Genomic DNA, 22,177 nt, shown 5'->3' on the forward strand with positions numbered 1-22,177 from the left:
TCATCACATATGCTGCTGCTACTGTTTACTAATCTCTCACTTTATTGGTAGTACATAGCTACCTCAATTACCTCATACCCCTGCACATTGACTCGGTACTGGTACCCCTTGTACATATAGCCAAGTTATCGTTACTCATTGTGTATCTATTATTACTTGTTCTGTTCTATTTTTCTATTGTTTCTCTATTTTCTTTCTCTCTGCATTGTGGGGATGGGCCCGTAAGTAAGCATTATTGCTCCAGGGTTGACAAAGATAATAGTGGTCGTTGGTAGCTCAGTTGTAAACGCCAGGGTAGTGGGTTTGATTCCTAGGACCACTCACACAGTCTTGGAAAGCACAAGTGTTTAATGTATTGTACACTGTGTGTATATTCATTTTAAATTGATGTAGATGTAATCTTGAATCTGCCACATCTAAGTCTGACATTTTCATCAATCAAGCTCAATCAAACCCCATACCTGTAGAGGCAGCGCCCTCTTCCTGTGACAGAGAGAAAAACCTCGTCATAATACTGTAGGTTAGTCGGTACGTTCCTTTGCTGCTCAGATTCCTTTGACTTAAAACTACAAGTGACCCTCTAGTGGTTTTAAATGATAATACACCCTTTAATCCTCCGCAAATTCAACTGAACACATTGCAGCGTTAATATTCCTTGGGAAGGATCACAATTTAAAATAATAACCCAATATTCTGGTCTGACAGGAAACAAAACAAAAATTCAAATTAAGTGAGAAATCCTTTATTACCAAGTTCGGAAAAAGACTTGATTTAACATAGTCCCAAACATATCTATTGGTCCTACTACATGTATAAATAAAAAATATCACATGTAATCTACAATATTACAATACAAATAAATAATACAAATATATTACTATTCAACTAAATTACTATTCAACTAAAACAAAAAAAAACGATATATTTCACAGTAGGGGAAAGTGGGGTAAGTTGTTCCAAAGGGGTAGCTCTGCCATGTGACAAATACAGTACCAGTCAAAAGTTTGGACACACCTACTCATTCAAGGATTTTTCTTTATTTTATATTGTAGAATAATAGTGAAGACATCAAAACCATAAAATAACACATGGAATCAGTAATAGTAATCAAAAAAGTGTTAAACAAATCCAAATCTATTTTAGATTCTTCAAAGTAGCCACCCTTTGCCTTGATGACAGCTTTGAACACTCTTGGCGTTCTCTCAACCAGCTTCACCTGGAGAGCTTTTCCAACAGTCTTGAAGGAGTTCCCACATATGCTGAGCACTTGTTGGCTGCTTTTCCTTCACTCAGCAGTCCAACTCATCCCAAACCATCTCAATTGGGTTGAGGTTGGGTGATTGTGGACGCCAGGTCATTTGATGCAGCACTCCATCACTCTCCTTCTTGGACAAATAGCCCTTACACAGCCTGGAGGTGTTTTGGGTCATTGTCCTGTTGAAAAACAAATGATAGTCCCACTAAGCACAAACCAGTTGGGATGACGTATCGCTGCAGAATGCTGTGGTAGCCGTGCCGGTTAAGTGTGCCTTGAATTCTAAATAATTCACTGACAGTGTCACCAGCAAAGCACCCCCACACCATCACACCTCCTCCTACATGCTTCAAGGTGGGAACCACAGATGCAGTGATCATCTGTTCACCTACTCTGTCTCACAAAGACACGGCGGTTGGTACCAAAAATCTCACATTTGGACTCATCAGACCAAAGGATAGATTTCCACTGGTCTAATGTCCATTGCTCATGTTTTTTTGCCCAAGCAAGTCTCTTCTTATTATTGGTGTCCTTTAGCAGTGGTTTCGACCAGAAAGGACTGATTCACGTAGTCTCCTCTGAACAGTTGATGTTGAGATGTGCCAGTTACTTGAACTCTGTGAAACATTTATTTGGACTGCAATTTCTGAGGCTGGTAACTCTAATGAACGTATCCTCATCAGCAAAGGTAACTCTGGGTCTTCCTTCCTGTGGCGGTCCTCAGGAGAGCCAGTTTCATCATAGCACTTGATGGTTTTTTCAACTGCATTTCAAGACACTTTCAAAGTTCTTGACATTTTCAGAATTGACTGACCTTCATGTCTTAAAGTAATGATGGACTGTCATTTGTCTTTGCTTATTTGAGCTGTTCTTGCCATAATATGGACTTGATCTTTTACCAAATAGGGCTGTCTTCTGTATACCACCCCTAACTTGACACAACACAACTGATTGGCTCAGCATTAAGGAACGAAATTCCTCAAATGAACTTTTAACAAGGCACACCTGTTAACTGAAATGCATTCCAGGTGACTACCTCATGAAGCTGGTTGAGAGAATGCCAAGCGTGTGCAAAGTTGTCATCAAGGCAAAGGGTGGCTACTTTGAAGAATCTCAAATATATTTTGATTTGTTTAACACTTTTTTGGTTACTACATGATTCCATATGTGTTATTTCAGAGTTGATGTATTCACTATCATTCTGCGATGTAGAAAATAGTCAAACTAAAGAAAAACCCATGAATGACTGGAAGAGTTAGGAAGAGGTAACCTTGGAAAAAGTGTTAAACAAGTTAGGTCCAAAAAACATATTTTCACAAAGTCAAAATAATTTGTGTTATGCTTGTATCCAGTTGTGGAAAGATTACCCAATTATCATACTTGAGTATAATAGAAAAAGTACTTAAGTAAAAGCAAGTCACCCAGTAAAATACTACTTGAGTAAAAGTCTAAAAGTATTTGGTTTTAAATATACTTAAGTAATCAAAAGTAAATGTAATTGCTAAAATGTACTTAAGTATCAAAAGTAAAAGTATAAATAATTTAAAATTCCTTATATTAAGCAAAGCAGATGGCCACATGTTCCAGTTTTTATTGTATTTACTGATAGCCGGGGGCATGCTCCAACTCAGACATCATTTACAAACGAAGCATGTGTTTAGTGAGTCCCCCAGATCAGAGGCAGTAGGGATGACCAGGGATGTTCTGTTGGTAAAAGTGTGAATTAGACAATTTTCCTGTCCTGCTAAGCATTCAAAATGTCACTTTTGGGTGTCAGGTAAAATGTATGGAGTAAAAAGTACATAGGTTTCTTTAGGAGTGTAGTAGTGAAGTAAAATTTGTCAAAAATATGAATAGTAAAGTACAGATACCCACAAAAACTACTAAGTAGGACTTTAAAGTATTTTTTACTTATTAAGTACTTGACACCACTGCTTGTATCTAAACTAAAGTAGATTGTTCTATACATCATTTGGGGTCTTTATAAGCTAAAATTGAAGTCTTATACCAACAGAAGCATGAAAGTGCATCCTTGTGTGGTCTAATATAGTCAAAATTGTTGCCAGGGTCAAATTGAGCCATTGGCTATCAATATACCCCATAAAAATGATTATTACATTGTCAGTTTTATGCATAACAAGCATCATTTTTTGAAGACACCTTGATTAGTCATAATTACTCAAATGATGAAAAATGCCTTCCTCGGTTAGGTTCATCCCCCTCTAAGGCCCTCAAATGAAGTGTTTTCTTCCTAGGCGTAATGCAAGGCATTATCACTGGGATATGAGGTTAAACCAGGGCCTGAGCCTACGTTAAAAGTGTTTTGAAAAGTACAAAGTGTTAGAAATGTGTCCCTATGCTCAATTTATCCCAAAACCAAGTGACTACTTTTGTTGGACAAGCTGTGTTTTCAAAAGTGTTTTGTTTACATGAATTCTGATTATTTCCAGAGATACATGACATCCTGAAATATATTTCAATATCTTTGTTAGAAAGAATACTATATTTAGCTTGACCTACTGATGCTGAATGTAAAAAAATGGGTCATCATTCCAAACTCTCCCCTACTAACCAGTCATAAAAATGAGCAAAATATAGAAATAAGAAGACTAGTGACACCTTCGGTGTTACATTAAATAAGGCACTACATTCTCGACTGAAAAATAAAGTGGCAATTTGGCAAAGTTTGGCCATGTCAAAAACATTCTAGGCACCTTTTTGGCTTAAACATAGCACAGATTATAGGTCTACTGCATGTAAAGGAATAAGTAACAAAAAAAATTGGTCAACATTTTTGGTCAAACGCCTTCGGTTTCACAACCGAAAACTTCCCTCCCTCCCTCTCTTCCTTCACTCATTCTTCCAACTGGGCCAGTTTCTCTGGATCAGACTCGTACACCTCCTCCTCCTCTTCCTCCTCTTCTTCCACCACCTCGATCCCATCCATAGTTTTCTGCAGTTGCTCTTTAATGCGGTTGAGCTCCAACAGTCCATTCTGAAGATCCTTACACACTTCCCTGATCTTCCCAGCGAACTCCGTCTTGGCTCCTTTGTTGAGCTCGATGGAGTCTTTTGCCAGGAAGAACACATCCAGGGCCAGGAAGAGACCCGACATTACTCCTGTGGTGACACTCATCACCTAAAAAAAATAAAAACAAAATTTGAACAAGCTAATCAGCACATGGAGAACATCAAGAACTGAACCATTCGTGATCTATTCTATATTGTTTGTTTTGATCAGTGATTTGTTTTCTTGTCTTTTCCTTTTCCCTGTTTGAAACCCAATCTAGGGATGGACGCTGCAAATTAGCGCCAACTTGATGGGGCAGCTCAGTGTAAACAAGCGTAGCGGTAGAGTCAGTATCTTATGGCAAGGTAATCTGTATCTAGCAATGTCTTGTCTTGCATGCCTCGCAAATTCACCAAAGTAGCCTACAGTTTGCCTCTTCCTCTCTGGTTTTATTTCAATTAAACACCTTTCCCCGGGCCTTTATAGCCTGGCCTTTATAGCCAACTTTCCCCAGGCCTTTATAACACAGAAAATAATGTTTTGTGATAACTGCACAGCGATTATAATTTTGTGCGGCGGAGTAAGCAAGTATCCCAATTGAGATGAAATATTTGAACCTTTAAATGTCCACACCCCTAATCTGTACCAAACAAATAATGTATTATCATCATCATGTACCTGGGCTGCCTTGGCCGCTCCGCCTGCCACGTTGAGAACCTGCACGGTGTTGATCAGACTTTCTGTGTTGATTAGTAATGCCTTGCCGGCCCGGCCACCCTCCTTCATCACGTGTTTGACATTCTGGTTGAGATATTTCTTAGAGATGCTGTCCACGTACTGATCAAAGTCCCACTCCTCCAGGGTCTCCATACCGACCTGAGGTGGATGGAGAGAGATGGAGAAAGAGAAAGCGCAAGGGAGAAATAAAAGGAGAGTAAGAAAAGAAGCAACAACGTGATATAAAGTCAGAGGTCAAGACACCTAAATCCCCCCCCCCCCCCAACTCCTCACCTCAGCTGCACACTGCTGGGTGAAGTTTCCCCTAGGCGCAGATCTAGGATCACCTTCCCCTCCTCCAATTCGAAACCTCACCATTAGTGGTGAAAATACTAAACTAACTAAGATCAGCATCTAGGGTAGGGATAGGCAACTAGGTTCAGCCGCTGGTCGATTTGTCAGAGTGGATGGTCGGGGGGCCGGAACATAATTCTGATCATTTATACACCGCAAATTGACCACAGCTAAGCCCAAAAAGAGATTGCATTTGAAAATAACAAGAATTTCATACCTAGATTACATTGAGACACGATCATGTTTCTTTTTTAAACTAAACCAAATGTCCTTTTTGCTGAATTCCTGGTGATTTTACCGTTTAAGATTTTTTTTTTTTTTTTTTACTTAAAACTAAAATTCCAAAAGATAGATAACTACAAAATTTGGGGGGGCCAAAAGAAAAATCACTCGCGGGCCAGTCCTGACACGTGCGCCGCATGATCTAGGGACAACTCCACCCTTCACCCACCTGCAAAAAGTCCAGACACTCCTTGATATCCTTCATCTCCTCCTGGTAATCCTGAATCATCTTCTCCACCTTCTTCCTGTCTGTCTTGGAGTGCACCGTATCGGTAATATTTGCAGAGGCTGACGCTACCCCGCCCGCCGTCGCAACACCGATGCCCACCGCCGTGACGATGAGCGACGTTCCCATGGTGAACGGCGCCAAGATGAGGCCGGTGATAGTGGTGATGCTCCCAGCAACGCTGGCGACTCCGCCCCCCACGCTGGCCTTCACAGTCTTCTTGTGGAAGCTGTCGGCGGCGTCGGCCAATGATAGGAGCTCCAGGATGCGTTGCTGTAAGGAGGCCCCGCGCTGGTTGAAGAGACGCACGAAGAGACGGGCCGCCATGAAGACACGGTCCGCCACCGCCTCCACTGCCCTGAGAGAGAGAGAGAGAGAGAGAGAGAGAGAGGGGAGGGAGGAGAAAGAGAGTGACGGAAAAGGGGAAGGACAAATAAGAAAAGGTGGCGAATAATTGAGAAAAAAAAAGAGAGGGAGGGGTTTGTAAGAACTTGTATCCTTTTTTCAAACAACGATACCTTGGGAATCCTGGAGAAATAAGCCTGATCTTACACTATAAATATTATGTCTCTGCGTTATGCAGTTCAGTCGGGTTCCCTAAAGACGTTTAATACACGTTGTATGAAATCCCACATTGACAATTTCTCTTAAAACGACACAACCAATGGGTAAATACATGAAAATGCTTACATCTCGCCTTCATCCGCGTCAAAGGTGTTGGACTCCTTCCACGTTTCCCAACCTAGGGGGAGCAGAGATATAAGCTGTAGTTACTGTAAACAACGACGGGAGAACGCACATGTACACTGGTGAAGAATAGTGCTCTGTGCCAAACATACCCTCTACTGTTTGCCACCAATCCATAAGACCTTCCTCCTTCTAAGAAAAAAATTCTATTAGTCACATACACATAATGCAGTATGAATTCACAGAGATTTATTTTTTATGCCCACCAGTGTCACAGTGAGTCATATGTTTTACGGTTATATTGCAATGTAAAGCATACATGTACAATAACCAACATCCAGTGTCATAGTAAATTACGAAGTGTTATAATGCAACACAGGGCATGTAATATACGTACATACAGTATATCACGAAAGTGAGTACACCCCTCACATTTTTGAAGAAATGACACTTTGCTACAATGTAAAGTAGTGAGTGTACAGCTTGTATAAAAGTGTAAATTTGCTGTCCCCTCAAAATAACTCAACACACAGCCATTAATGTCTACACCGCTGGCAACAAAAGTGAGTACAGCCTGTCAGTGCTCAGACCATACGCAGTACACTGCATCAAATTGGTCTGCATGGCTGTCGTCCCAGAAGGAAGCCTCTTCTAAAGATGATGCACAAGAAAGTCCGCAAACAGTTTGCTGAAGACAAGCAGACTAAAGACATGGATTACTGGAACCATGTCCCGTGGTCTGATGAGACCAAGATAAACTTATTTGGTTCAGATGGTGTCAAGCGTGTGTGGCGGCAACCAGGTGAGGATTACAAAGACAAGTGTGTCTTGCCTACAGTCAAGCACGGTGGTGGGAGTGTCATGGTCTGGGGCTGCATGAGTGCTGCCGGCACTGGGGAGCTACAGTTCATTGAGGGAACCATGAATGCCAACATGTACTGTGACATACTGAAGCAGAGCATGATCCCCTCCCTTCGGAGACTGGGCCGCAGGGCACTATTCCAACATGATAACGACCACAAACACACCTCCAAGATGACCACTGCCTTGCTAAAGAAGCTGAGGGTAAAGGTGATGGACTGGCCAAGCATGTCTCCAGACCTAAACCCTATTGAGCATCTGTGGGGCATCCTCAAACGGAAGGTGGAGGAGTACAAGGTCTCTAAAATCCACTAGCTCCGTGATGTCGTCATGGAGGAGTGGAAGAGGACTCTAGTGGCAACCTGTGAAGCTCTGGTGAACTCCATGCCCAAGAGGGTTAAGGCAGTGCTGGAAAATGATGGTGGCCACACAAAATATTGACACTTTGGGCCCAATTTGGACATTTTCACTTAGGGGTGTACTCACTTTTGTTGCCAGCAGTTTAGACATTAATGGTTGTGTGTTGAGTTATTTTGAGGGGACGGCAAATGTACACTGTTATACAAGCTGTACACTCACTACTGTACATTGTAGCAAAGTGTCATTTCTTCAGTGTTGTCATATGAAAAGATATACTCAAATACAAAAATGTGAGGGGTGTACTCACTTTTGTGATATACTGTACATCCTCACTGCAGCCATCTCCAGTGTCATAGTGTTATAATGCAATATAAGGAATGTCATAGTGAGTTCGGAAGTATCATAATGCAACATAGTACATGTGATACATACATCCTCACTGTCCAGTGGGTTTCCTTCACCAGGTACTGGCACTGCAGCCATCTCAAGTGTCTGGACATCCACTAGGCCCGCCTGGGCTGTGGGCTGAGCATCAGTATTCTGTAGGAAAAGAAAGATGAATATAAGTGAAGATATTACTCAACTGTAATATTATTCATGTGAAAATTAAGAAAATAACACACCTAAGAGTAAAAAAAAAGACAGGCATAACTAAGACCAAAAGGAAGAGAGTGGAAATATGGTTACTTTAGCTTCATTGCCAAACAGGGCACCAGGGAGAATCCTTCGGATTTGGAATGTCTACCAGAGAAACAAACAGACAGAAACATAAGAACACACGCCCTATGAAGAGGCCCTATGTAGATGATGTACTTAAATAGGATGATAGTGTTATAGTGTAGTACTTTGTGACAACTGCTGATGTAAAAATGGCTTTATTAACTGGGTGGTTCGAGCCCTGAATGTTGATTGGCTGACAGCCATGGTATATCAGACCGCATACCACGGGTATGACAAAACATTTATTTTTTACTGCTCTAATTACATTTGTAACCTGTTGATAATAGCAATAAGGCACCTCTGGAGTTTGTGGTATATGACCAATATACCATGGCTAAAGCCTGTAACGAGGCACTCCGTTTTGCGTAAGCATAAGAACGGCCCTTAGCCATGGTATATTGGCCATATACCACAATCCCTCTGGCCTTATTGCTTAATTTTAAAATACATTTGATTGTATAATATAACAGTATGATTAAATAAAAGAGCGACATGCCCCAGTCCTTTTATTATTGTCTTGTGGTGGTGGAGGTCCACTTTTCACTGAAGAAGTTGCTTCGTTGTCTGTGTACCACACGGTCTGTGACAAGGGATGGAGCAAGTTGTTATTTTAGCTAACCCTGTGCGGGAAATATGCAATTGCATTTTATTTTGCAGGTCGGGACATCACAGACGCGCTGTCGTACCTGATTCTCCGCAGGGCTGAAGACGCTGGTGTCACTCAGACTGTCAGAACTGGAGGATGAATCGCTGTATGACGGCTGAGTCTCCTGAAATGGAGAGGAAGGGAGTGTGAGGAAGAGAGGGGGAGTAATTTAAATCATTTGCCATTTTGCATATAGTGACATTCTACCAGGTTTCACAAACCTCTCCTTCGAGTACCCCGCAGCCAGTCCACGTCTTCGATGAGCTCCAGAACACCTGATTCAAATGATCTCCTAATCATCAAGCCCTTCATTTGTTGAATCAGCAGTGCTAGTTCTGGAATACATCAAATTACTGGACTGGCTGGGGTTACTCCAGAACCGGTTTGGGAAACTCTGGTCTAAACTATCGGAACTTCCTTTGCATCACGACAAGGGTGTGTAGGCTACCTGGGTCAGTGCTGTAGATTTGAATGGGTTGACTTTCTGCATCATTCCCTTGAACATCCCAGGGTTCTGAAGAAAAAAAAAACAGGTGAACACAGAAATCACTTAGTAGTGATAATAAAATGTTCCTCTATTAGCACGGTTCTATTTCTATACTAAGAATGTGTATGCCTCAGCACCTGGGATAAACAGGTTTACCTGTTTGCCTGCAGAACTGTTACTCTCAGCCAGACTACCAGAACTGGAGGAAAGATCACTGTGTATGGACTGGGTGTCCTGAAAAGAAGGCAGAGAGAAAATAAGTCAATCTGAATATTTAGCACAACTTTGCAACATGATACAGGTTGATCATAATCACCACGGCTACCTGAATCGGTGTTGTAGATTTGAAAGGGTTGACTTTTTGCATCATTCCCATAAACATTCCAGGATTCTGCTGCTGCAACACACAAGGTTGAACACATGGCACACAAATCTTCTGTATGACAGCAGAAGAAAAAAAACGTCTTTATGAGTATATCTTATTTATGCCTCATGAACACGTTTACCGGTTTGCTTTCTGGCAGCTTTTCTGTGGCATGGTGATCCACACAGTCGGTTAGAGGGTCATCCTTTATCACCTAAAATACACACAAATGGATACCAAATGTAAAACATAGTCTTGAATAGGAAAGGACTTGTGTTCTGATAACCCTGTACATGTGCAGTTTACACTAGGGGACATTTCATGGATAGGTCTAAATGGTACAGTTCAAGTTGGAAGTTTACATGCAGTAAGGTTGGAGTCATTAAAACTTGTTTTTCAACCACTCCACAAATGTCTTTGTTAACTAACTATTGTTTTGGCAAGTCGGTTAGGACAAGTCATTTTTCCAACAACTGTTTACAGACAAAATATTTCACTAATAATTCACTGTATCACAAGTCCAGTGGGTCAGAAGTTTGCATACACTAAGTTGACTGTGCCTTTCAACAGCTTGGAAAATTCCAGAAAATTATGTCATGGCTTTAGAAGCTTCTGATAGGCTAATCGACAACATTTAAGTCCATTGGAGGTGTACCTGTGGATGTATTTCAAGGCCTACCTTCAAACTCAGTGCCTCTTTGCTTGACATCATGGGAAAAATCTAAAAAATCTCAGCCCAAAATTTGTAGATCTCCACAAGTCCGGTTTATCCTTGGGAGCAATTTCCAAATGCCTGAAGCTACCATGTTCATCTGTACAAACAATAGTTTGCAAGTATAAACACCATGGGACCACGCAGCCGTCATACCGTTCAGGAAGGAGACGAATTCTGTTTCCTAGAGATGAACATACTTTGGTGCGAAAAGTGCAAATCAATCCCAGAACAACAGCAAAGAACCTTGTGAAGATGCTGGAGGAAACAGGTACAAAATTATTTATATCCACAGTATAAAGTCTACAGCATGTCCTATATCGACATAACCTGAAAGGCCGCTCAGCAGGGAAGAAGCCACTGCTCCAAAACCGCCATAAAAAAGCCAGACTAATGTTTGCAACTGCACATGGGGACAAAGATCGTACTTTTTGGAGAAATGTCCTCTGGTCTGATGAAACAAAAATAGAACTGTTTGCCATAATGACCATCGTTATGTTTGGGAAAAAAAGGGGGAGGCTTGCAAGACGAAGAACACCATCCCAACAGTGAAGCACGGGGGTGGCAGCATCATGTTGTGGGGGTGCTTTGCTGCAGGAGGGACTGGTACACTTCACAAAATAGATGGCACCATGAGGCAGGAAAATTATGTGGATATACTGAAGCAACATCTCAAGACATCAGTTAAAGCTTGGTCGCAAATGGTTCTTCCAAATGGACAATGACCCCAAGCATACTTCCAAAGTTGTGGCAAAATGGCTTAAGGACAACAAAGTCAAGGTATTGGAAGTGGCCATCACAACACCCTGACCTCAATCCTATAGAACATTTGTGGGCAGAACTGAAAAAGCGTGTGCGAGCAAGGAGGCCAACAAACCTGTCTCAGTTACACCAGCTCTGTCAGGAGGAATGGGCCAAAATTCACCCAACTTATGTGGGAAGCTTGTGGAAGGTTACCCGAAACGTTTGACCCAAGTTAAACAATTTAAAGGCAATGCTACCAAATACTAATTGAGTGTATGTAAACTTCTGACCCACTGGCAATGTGATGAAAGAAATATTCTGACATTTCACATTCTTAAAATAAAGTGGTGATCCTAACTGATCCTAAGGAATTTTAACTAGGATTAAATGTCAGGAATTGTGAAAAACGGAGTTTAAATGTGTTTGGCTAAGGTGTATGTAAACTTCCGACTTCAACTGTATATACTAACTTTTTTGACTCATCACATATGCCGGTGCTATTATTTGCTATCTGTCACTTTGTTCCTAGTTATATGTACATATCTACCTCAATTATCTCACTCCCCTGTACATTGACTCGGTACTGGATACCCCGTGTATATCGTTACTCATTGTGTATCTATTATTCAGTGTTTTACTTTTCTATTATGTCTCTATTTTCTTTCTCTCTGCATTGTTGGGAAGGGCCCCTGAGTTAGCATTTCACTGTTAAGTCAACACCTGTTGTTTATGAAGCACGTGACATACACATATATATATATATATATTTTATTTTGTATATATGCTGTATTGTACCTGTCTTCCTGTAGAAGCCAGACTGTCAGCACTGGAAGACAGATTGCTGTGTATGGCCTGAGTATCCTGAAAACGAGGAGAGAAATGGAGAAATGAGGAAAACGGTGAGTTAGAGTATTTGGCACAGATTGGAATTTTACATAACCAAAAGCATCCGTCCAAAACTGTTTCATCGCAATATGATACAGCATTATCATCATCACCATCATCGACATAAGTACCTGATTCTGTGCTGTAGACTTGAATGGGTTGACTTTCTGCATCATTCCCGTGAACATTCCAGGGTTCTGCAAAAGCAAACCACATGACATACAAATCCCTTTCAGGATGATCCGCTCTTAAAGTTCCTCAACTCATTATTTTACTGAACATGGATAAACATCTTTACCTGCTTAGCTTCAGGAAGCTTCGCTGTCACTTGGTGATCTACAGTGTCTGTTGAAGGGTCCTCCTTTCTCACCTGAAACACACGCAAATAGATAACGAATGTACAGAATAGTCTTCAATAGGCCTTGGTGTGTAACTTGGCAGACTACATGGTAGGACATTATTTTGACATGGGCTGTACTTGTCTTTCTGTTGTGGTGTTCTCGGCCAGACTGCCAGCACTGGAGGACAGATCACTGTGTATCGACTGAGTGTCCTCAAAACATGAGGAGAGGAAGGGAAAGGGAGAGAGAGAAAAGAGGGAATTTGAATATTTACTGCTTTGCATTAGTAACGTCATTCTAATTATCAGTCCTAAATATTACTATTGTTTTGCAATATGATACAGGGTGAACAAATGTATTTCAGGAGACTACTGTAATGTGACCAAGTGAACTCATCTTCACGACCTGTGTCTGTGCTGTAGATTTGAAAGGGTTGACTTTTTGCATCATTCCCGTGAACATTCCAGGGTTCTGGAAGACCTGAAAGGTGCACAAGTGACACCAAAAGTCCCTTCAGTACAGCAGCAACAATACCATTTTACTCTACTCACTAATATAGTCCTATAATCAGGATAATGATGCTTTAGATTCAAGGATGAACAGACAGGTTTACCTGTTTGCCTTCTGGTAGCTTTTCCTGATCCACAGTGTCTTTTGGAGGGTCCTCTTTTCTCACCTAAAACACACACACACACACACAAATTGGTACTAAATGTAAAAAACATAGTGTTGAACAACATAGTATGATCTACTGGATTATGGCTAATACCTGTGTAGAGGACCTGAATGGGTTGACTTTCTGTGTCACTCCTTTGAACATACCCAGGTTCTGCAACACATACAAGCATTATGGTTCCCTCAATTATATCACACAGATCTTTTTTTGTTAATTATTCATGAAAAGGACCAGAAGTCTGACAAGTCGGATCAGTTTAGATACAGAGTATGCAGAGCATAAATCTCTACCTGTTTCGCTTCAGGGACATTTCCATCCAAAGTCTTCTCTGACACTGGATCTGTAGCTGTACTGGCTGTAGAGGAGGCCTGGGTGGAAGAGAAGGATCAATGAGGATCTTTGGTGTTTGTTTCCACTAAAAATAGTAGCCTGTGCCTGTATTTATAAAGCGTCTCAGAGAATGAGTGCTGATCTCGGATGACGTTCTCCCTATCTTATTCATTATGATCTGAAAGGCTAAACTGATCCTAGATCAGAACTCACTACTGTGAGGCACTTTTTTAATACAGTCCCTGGTCCCAGATCAGTTTATCCTGCCTTGCCAAATAGAAAAATGTTATATTTGTATGCCTTGCCAACTCCTACGGGAGTTGGTGTGACAATGACCTTAGGAGTTTGCAAAGCAAAGGTAACTGAACTAAATGACTATCGCCCACAGCACTCACTTCTGTCATCATGAAGTGCTTTGAGAGGTTAGTTAAAACCTCTTAAGAATCCTCCCATTTCTTTCAATTTTCTCCTAAAATGACATACCCAAATCTAACTGCCTGTAGCTCAGACCCTGAAGCAAGGATATGCATATTATTGGTACCATTTGAAAGGAAACACTTTGAAGGTTGTGGAAATGTGAAAGGAATGTCGGAGAATATAACACAATATATCTGGTAAAAGATAATACAAAGAAAACAACAACCGTTCTTTTGTATTTTTTTGTACCATTATCTTTGAAATGCAAGAGAAAGACCATAATGTATTATTCCAGCCCAGGTGAAATGTAGATTTTGGCCACTAGATGGCAGCAGTGTATGTGCAAAGTTTAAGACTGATTCAATAAACCATTGCATTTCTGTTCAAAATGTTGTATCAGACTGCACAAATGTGCCTAATTTGCTTATTAAGGATCATATCACCTCTATCTTACCTGACACCCTAGACCCACTTCAGTTTGCTTACCGCCCCAATAGATCCACAGATGAAGCAATCGCCATCGCACTGCACACTACCCTATCCGATCTGAACAAGAGGAATACCCATGTAAGAATGCGGATAATTGACTATAGCTCAGCATTCAACACCATAGTACCCTCCAAGCTCATCATTAAGCTCAGGGCCCTGGGTCTGAACTGCGCCCTGTGCAACTGGGTCCTGGACTTCCTGATGGGCCGCTCCCAGGTGGTGAAGGTAGGAAACAACACCTCCACTTCACTGATCCTCAACACAGGGGTCCAACAAGAGCGCGTGCACAGCCCCCTCCTGTACTCCCTTGACACAACAATAGAAGGCCTGATTACCAACAATGACGAGACAGCCAACAGGGAGGAGGTGAGGACCCTGGGAGTGTGGTACCAGGAAATTAACCTCTCACTCAACGTAAACAGAATAAAGGAGATGATCATGGACTTCAGGAAACAGCAGAGGGAGCAAGCCCCTATCTACTTTGACGGGACTGCAGTTGAGAAGGTGGAAAGATTCAAGTTCCTCGGTGTACACATCACTGACAATCTGAAATGGTCCACCCACAGTGTGGTGAAGGTGGCACAACAGCGCCTCTTCAACCTCAGGAGGCTGAAGAAATGTGTCTTGCTCCTAAAAACCCTCACAAACTTTTACAGATGCACAATTGAGAGCATCCTGTCGGGCTGTATCACCGCCTGGTACGGCAACTGCAACACCCACAACCGCAGGGCTCTCCAGAAGGTGGTGCGGTCTGCCCAACACGTCACAGTGTGCAAACTACCTGCCCTCCAGGACCCCTACAGCATCCGATGTCACAGGAAGGCCAAAAAGATCAAGAACAACAACCACCCGAGCCATTGCTTGTTCACCCAACTATCATCCAGAAGGCGTGGTCAGTACAGGTGCATCAAAGCTGGGACTGAGAGACTGAATAACATCTTCTATCTGAAGGCCATCAGACTGTTAAATAACCATCACTAGGCGGCTTCCACCCATATATGAAATCCTGAACCTTAGAGGCTGCTGCCCTAGATACAGTACCAGTCTATCACGCCCTGATCAATCAATCAATCAAATGTATTTATAAAGCCCTTCTTACATCAGCCGATGTCACAAAGTGCTGTACAGAAACCCAGCCTAAACCCCCAAACAGCAAGCAATGCAGGTGTAGAAGCAAGGTGACTAGGAAAAACTCCCTAGAAAGGCCTGAACCTAGGAAGAAACCTAGAGAGGAACCAGGCTATGAGGGGTGGCGATTATAACAGAACATGACCAAGATGTTCAAATGGAAAATATCTTATCTGTTTCTCCTGTCGTTGTGCTTGTCTCCACCCCCCTCCAGGTGTTGCCCACCTTCGCCATTATCCCCTGGGTACTTATACCTGTGTTCTCGGTTTGTCTGTTGCCAGTTCGTCTTGTTTATCAAGTCAACAAGCGGTCTTTCACAGCTCCTGCTTTCCCCCAATCTCTCTTTTTCTCGCTCTCCTGGTTATGACCTTTACCTGTCCTGACTCTGAGCCCGCCAGCCTGACCACTCTGCCTACCCCTGACCCTGAGCCTGCCAGCCGTCCTGTGCCTTTGCCCCTACTCTGGATTACCGACCTCTGCCTGACCTGACCTGACACTAAGCCAGCCTGCCGTCCTGTGCCACTACTCTGGATTATCGACCCCTGCCTGCCTTGACCTGTCGTTTGCCTGCCCCTGTTGCTGTAGTAAACATTGTTTTTTCAACATAGTCTTCATTCAAGGGTTTTTCTTTATTTGTACTATTTCTACACTGTAGAATAATAGTGAAGACATCAAAACCATAACATAACACCAATGGAATTATGCAGTAACCAAAAAAAGTGTTAAACAAATCAAAATATACTTTATATTTTAGATTCTTAAAAGTAGCCACCATTTGCCTTGATGACAGCTTTGCACACTCTTGGCATTCTCTCAACCAGCTTCATGAGGGATGCTTTTCCAACAGTCTTGAAGGAGTTCTCACATATGCTGAGCACTTGTTGGCTGCTTTTCCTTCACTCTGCGTTTGAACTCATCCCAAACCATCTCAATTGGGTTGAGGTCAAGTGATTGTGGAGGACAGGTCATCTGATGCAGCACTCCATCACTCTCCTTGGTCAAATAGCCCTTACACACCTGGAGGTGTGTTTTGGGTCATTTTCCTGTTGAAAAACAAATGATAGTTCCACTAAGCGCAAACCAGATGGGATGACGTATCGCTGCAGAATGCTGTGGTAGCCATGCTGGTTAAATGTGCCTTGAATTCTAAATAAATCACAGACAGTCACCAGAAAAGCACCACCACACATCACACTTCTTCCTCCATGCTTCACAGTGGGAACCACACATGCAGAGATCATCTGTTCACCTACTCTGCATCTCACAAAGACACGGCGGTTGGATCCAAAAATCAAAAAATGTGGATTTATCAGACCAAAGGACAGATTTCCACTAGTCTAATGTCCATTGCTTGTGTTTCTTGGCCCAAGTAAGTCTCTTCTTATTATTGGTGTTCTTTAGTAGTGGTTTCTTTGCAGCAATTTGACCATGAAGGACTGATTCACGCAGTCTCCTCTGAACAGTTGATGTTGAGATGTGTCTGTTACTTGAACTCTGTGAAGCCTTTATTTGGGCTGCAATCTGAAGTGCAGTTAACTCTGCAGCAGAGGAAACTCTGGGTCTTCCTTTCTGTGGCGGTCCTCATGAGAGCCAGTTTCATCATAGCACTTGATCATTTTTGCGACTGCACTTGAAGAAACGTACACATCTTCTGGATTGACTGACATTCATGTCTTAAAGTAATGACGGACCGTTGTTTCTCTTTGCTTATTTGAGATGTTCTTGCCATAATATAGACTTGGTCTTTTAGCAAATAGGGCTATCTTCTGTATACCAACCATACCTTGTCACAACAGAACTGATTGACTCAAACATATTAAGAAGGAAAGAAGAAATTCCAGAAATACATTTTTAACAAGGCACACCTTTTAATTGAAATGCATTCCATGTGACTACCTCATGAAGTTGGTTGAGAGAATGCCAAGAGTGTGGAAAGCTGTCATCAAGGCAAAGGGTGGCTACTTTGAAGAATCTCAAATATAAAATATATTTTGATATGTTTAACACTTTTTTGATTACTATATGATTCCATATTTGTTATTTGATAGTTTTGATGTTTTTCTACAATTTAGAAAATAGTACAAATTAAGAAAAACCCTTGAATGAGTAGGTGTGTCCAAACTTTTGACTGGTGCTGTACATAGACTCACTGGCCATTTTAATAATGGAACACTAGTCACTTTAATAATGTTTACATATTTTTGCTTTACTCATCTCATATGTATATACTGTATTCTACCCTACTGTATTTTAGTCTATGCCACGCCGACATTGCTCGTCCTACTATTTATATATTTCTTCATTACATTATTTTACTTTTAGATGTGTGTATTGTGTGTATTGTTGTGAATTGTTAGATATTACTGTACTGTTGCAGCTAGAAACACAAGCATTTCACTACACCCGGAATAACATCTGCTAAACATGTGTATGTGACCAATAAAATGTGATTTGATTTGAGCAGAACTAACTGATCTGGGACTAGGCTATGAAAATAGTAATCTATTTAACATTACTGATGTAGTAACCTGTGTCGTGGTTTTGAACGGGTTGACTTTCTGCATGACTCCCATCATCCCAGTCCTCTGTTGGAAAGAAACAAACAAAAACACAACTCATCACAAAATCTACTTACAATGGGCAGAGAGAGCATGCTCAGTTGTAGCCTTTTATAACCTTGGATTTGGGGAGCAGCTCACTCTCAGTGTTATTCTACTGAAAACAATTGTTTGATCATGGTTAACAGTCAATTGCATCAACTGCATCGTTGTATCGTCTGTAAAAACAACAAACTTTTCGTTAGTGTTGTGTTCACCGACGATACAATGGGGATGTATTAGCTGCTCTTAGCAAAGTGGGCATATTTACATACACTGGCGTTGCTTTCAGTTGTATTGGGTTGCGCAAAAACAGTCTGCGGGAATCCAGAAGTGAAATACAATTCCATTTCAACTTACTGTGCCAGTGGACAGGAATTTGAGACAAAATATCGAAAGGATTGTATTATTAAACAGACTTTCCAAACGTGGGTGTGTCGTCGACCCACTTCCTCTCGGCTTACCTCATGTCAAAATATAAGTCCAACACAAGTTATTCCTTTTTTGCCCACTTATGGCGCATGTGCAGGACATCTATTTTGACATGAGGTAAGCCGAGAGGAAGTGGGTCTACGACACACCCACGTTTGGAAATTCTGTTTAATAATACGATCCTTACGATATTTTGTCTCAAATCACCTCTGTCATAATGACCAAATATCCTACCCACCGGCACAGTAAGTTGAAATGGATTTGTATTTAACTTCTGTATTCCTGTGGACTGTTTTTGTGCAACCCAATACAATTGAAAGCATTGCTAGTGAATGGAAATACACCCGTGTTGCTAAAAGCAGGCTATTTTGGGCTTAGGTTTAGGGTTAGAATTAGTGTTAGGGTTAAGGGTCAGTGGTTAGGCTTAGGGAAAATAGGATTTTGAATGGGAATCAATTGTTGCTCCCCAAAAAGTCCTCACAAGTATAGTAAGACGGAGCTGTCTGTGTGTGTCAGTACAGCATTTTAAGTCACTCTTCTAATCAAATGGCTACCCAGACTATTTGCATTGCCCCCCCCCCCCCCCCCCCCCCCCCCACGCTGCTGCTACTCTCTGTTATTATCTATGCATAGTCAATTTAATAGCTCTACCTACATGTACATACCTCAATTACCTCGACTCCGGTGCCCCCGCACATTGACTCGGTACCGGTAACCCCTGCATATAGTCCCGCTATTGTTATTTACTGCTGCTCTTTAATTATTTGTTGTTCTTATCGCTTAATTTTGGGGGTATTTTCTTAAAACTGCATCGTTGGTTAAAGGGCATGTAAGTAAGCAGGTGTACGGTTGTATTCGGCGCATGTGACAAATACAATTTGATTTGATACCTGTGAGTTACTGCTCGTATCATTCTCTTTGTTCAAGCGGTGTGCGTTTGGGTTGCTCATCTCCTGTGTGAAGACAGAAGACATCAATATCATGGACCAAATGAATGAGTAAAACGAATGAATTACAAAAAGAACGATGAAAGAAACACTATTTGTCCGTTCAATAGGACACTTTTTTTGTATCAGGATTCACACAACCACATACACACATCACATGAGCTCACTGGATTCAATGGGACACTGAGGGTGGGGTGGGGGGTAAAAACAATGATACGTTTATAACATTACTGTGCATTACAGTTTTTACAAACTAGTACTTAAACTACTACTACTAATGTTGATGGTTGTAGAAATCATTGTCCCAATTAACCATATTAACAAACATCTCATTTTCAAACTTCACATTTCTCGAGTATAGGCTACTTACCGTAATGATCGAGATCAGCAAAATGCCTGCGATAAGTGATCGGTCTGTTCGATACTTTTCGGTGTATCGTTCCAGCTCTAGTGTGTGTATTCAATCAGTGTCCTACCTCACTGCTGGGTCTGGGAGGAACCACTGGAGAATACTTGTTGTCCCTTCGCGGACTATTCATACTGTGTTACATACACAAAAGTGACACATGAGAAACACATGACTCGAATAGAACACACACACAATCAGGTTGTATAGCACCCGTGTGTTATATGTGTCCCTATAACCACTGATACCGGTCAGATACATAACTACCTTGAGTTGACTTTGACTAGGTTAATCAATGTCAATACAACACACGACTGGGATATATTTAGCCTACTACAATAGCGTTGGTTGTTATCACCACTCACAACATTATGCAATACGATAATATGAAGCATTAAAGCCTACCTTAATATGGCACATATAAGTTATAATTGAGGTGTTACAGTAGGGCTGTAGAAAACGCGAAGGAAAACACTTCTGATATTCCGTCACTTCCCTTATGACTTGTCAAACTGGTTTTGCAGCGATGGGAACTAGCCTACTGACGCGGAATATGGTCAACACAAACTTGACGGCATTCAACTTTGTTCTTTCTGCTCCGGTTTGTTAAACTCATTTTATCTGAAATTCCGTCACTGCCCTTGTGACTTGTCATACTGGTTTTGCAGCGGTGGAAAATAGCCTACTGACGAGAAATAGGGTTTTTATTTTTTTAGGCAAGTCAGTTACGAACAAATTCTTATTTACAATAACGGCCTACCCTGGGCGTTTTGTGCGCCACCCTATTGGACTCTCAATCATGGCCAGATGTGATTCCGCCTGGATTCGAACCAGGGACTGTAGTGATACCTCTTGCACTGAGATGCAGTGCCTTAGACCGCTGCGCCACTCGGGAGCTCAAGACAAACACGTTTTTCTTTCTGTTCCGGTTTATGATAAACTCATTTTATCGCAAATAGGAGCAGTACACCAGACCCTCGAGTCGGAACCCAACTGTGAAAGCCAAATGCCCTGTATCTGCGCTTTGTGAAAAGTTTGAGATGTAAGAACTGAGAAGACCCGCCCACTAGTATTGATGATTTTTTGCAGAGTTATTGAGGAGGTTCGATTAATCTGGCCCGGGGTTTACCGTCATATCCTCGGGCGAAGCCTGGGAGGGCGGAGCGCCCATCTCAAATCAAACAGTAATTTGCACCGCTCGGTCATGTTGTCAACAAGGTTGCATCATCCAGGAATATTTATTCCATAAAATAAACGTTTGAATTTTCAAACTAGTTTTTATTGGGAAGGCGGATAAAGAATTTGTTTTAAAAAAACACACAAAAAAAAAATTTTTGCTTGTGAAAACATAGAATCCTACTCATTAATACATGTGCTTAATTACGTAACTTTTGTTTTAAATCGAGCCGAATTTGCCTTCTGACAGAGTGGCGCACCTGTCCCACTGAGCTATAATAAGAACTAGAGCCTGCCTCCAATATGTCCAACCATTGTTTTCAACATATTCTACTCTCTGTCGCATACAATCTTTCGTGGGGGCTGACATCTTGCGAGTTCCGGTTTCAGGAGTCCATTAGTGCATACGCACTAGTACTGGAGCCCAGACTGACGTCCACCAAATATATGTTGTCTAGCCTGCTTTTCAACTAGTTAAAGATAGCTAGGTGGAGTCTGTGTGTGTACTTCGGTTTGTACCACCGCATGGTAAAACAACGCACGCATTGAAACTATTGAATGCATGCGGTTCACAGAACGCACTGTAACGTTTCGGACTGCTCCATTGACAATTAACTACTTCCCCAGGATGCAAAGAGTTTGATGCATCTGGTGGACATGAGGCTTGAGCACCGAGCATGATGGAGTGGGGACCTGCATTCCAGCACCGGATTGTGGATCTTGATTAGAGGGGAAATATGCAGGCACAAAAGCACAACCACTGGAAACATGAAATAAATGTTGTCTACAAGGAAATTATTCAGGACAAAGACTGTGCTCTAGCTTGCTCTATATGTGCACCTCAGAAGACGGATGATATTTGCCATTGAACGCAACACAATCACAACAGCAACCACGGCTTGGTACAGATATAGCTTGGTAACGTCAG

General features: G+C 41.7%; 1 protein-coding gene across 20 annotated transcripts; it reads right to left on the reverse strand.

Annotated features, from left to right (window-relative positions):
- Positions 1 to 726: 726 nt before the first annotated feature.
- Positions 727 to 21,188, reverse strand: LOC110500416 (uncharacterized). Of its 20 annotated transcripts, none has more exons than XM_090214487.1 (25): positions 20,479 to 21,188; positions 20,038 to 20,207; positions 19,611 to 19,673; positions 18,220 to 18,276; positions 13,618 to 13,695; positions 13,421 to 13,480; positions 13,265 to 13,327; positions 13,057 to 13,131; positions 12,789 to 12,854; positions 12,609 to 12,680; positions 12,442 to 12,507; positions 12,221 to 12,286; positions 10,112 to 10,183; positions 9,931 to 9,999; positions 9,762 to 9,839; positions 9,567 to 9,632; positions 9,159 to 9,242; positions 8,969 to 9,052; positions 8,440 to 8,493; positions 8,185 to 8,292; positions 6,684 to 6,723; positions 6,535 to 6,586; positions 5,788 to 6,202; positions 4,944 to 5,141; positions 727 to 4,394 (listed from the first exon to the last, which is right to left on the reverse strand). In XM_090214487.1, exons 3-25 carry the CDS (start codon positions 19,668 to 19,670, stop codon positions 4,110 to 4,112), a joined length of 2,268 nt encoding a protein of 755 aa, XP_090070613.1. In that variant the 5' UTR covers positions 19,671 to 19,673; positions 20,038 to 20,207; positions 20,479 to 21,188; the 3' UTR covers positions 727 to 4,109. The 20 variants fall into 20 exon arrangements, with proteins under 20 accessions (XP_090070613.1, XP_021433462.3, XP_090070612.1 ...); XM_021577787.3 differs by having other exon boundaries at positions 9,931 to 10,002; XM_090214486.1 differs by having other exon boundaries at positions 12,789 to 12,863.
- Between the last annotated feature and the right edge of the window lie 989 nt (positions 21,189 to 22,177).

The sequence above is a fragment of the Oncorhynchus mykiss genome, chromosome 21 (genome assembly GCF_057628025.1).
Source record: "Oncorhynchus mykiss isolate SJ-2025 chromosome 21, ASM5762802v1, whole genome shotgun sequence".
NCBI classification, from domain to species: Eukaryota; Metazoa; Chordata; class Actinopteri; order Salmoniformes; family Salmonidae; genus Oncorhynchus; species Oncorhynchus mykiss.

Bases quoted from the DNA above. Each gene is read 5' to 3' on its own strand.
- LOC110500416 (XM_021577779.3), bottom strand. From the start codon at position 20,206: ATGAATAGTCCGCGAAGGGACAACAAGTATTCTCCAGTGGTTCCTCCC. The intron at 18,277-19,610 runs GTATCAAATCAA...TCTTTCCAACAG, and splicing joins ATACGAGCAGTAACTCACAG to AGGACTGGGATGATGGGAGT. The intron at 8,293-8,439 runs GTAACCATATTT...CTTTTCCTACAG, and splicing joins TGTTTGGCAATGAAGCTAAA to AATACTGATGCTCAGCCCAC.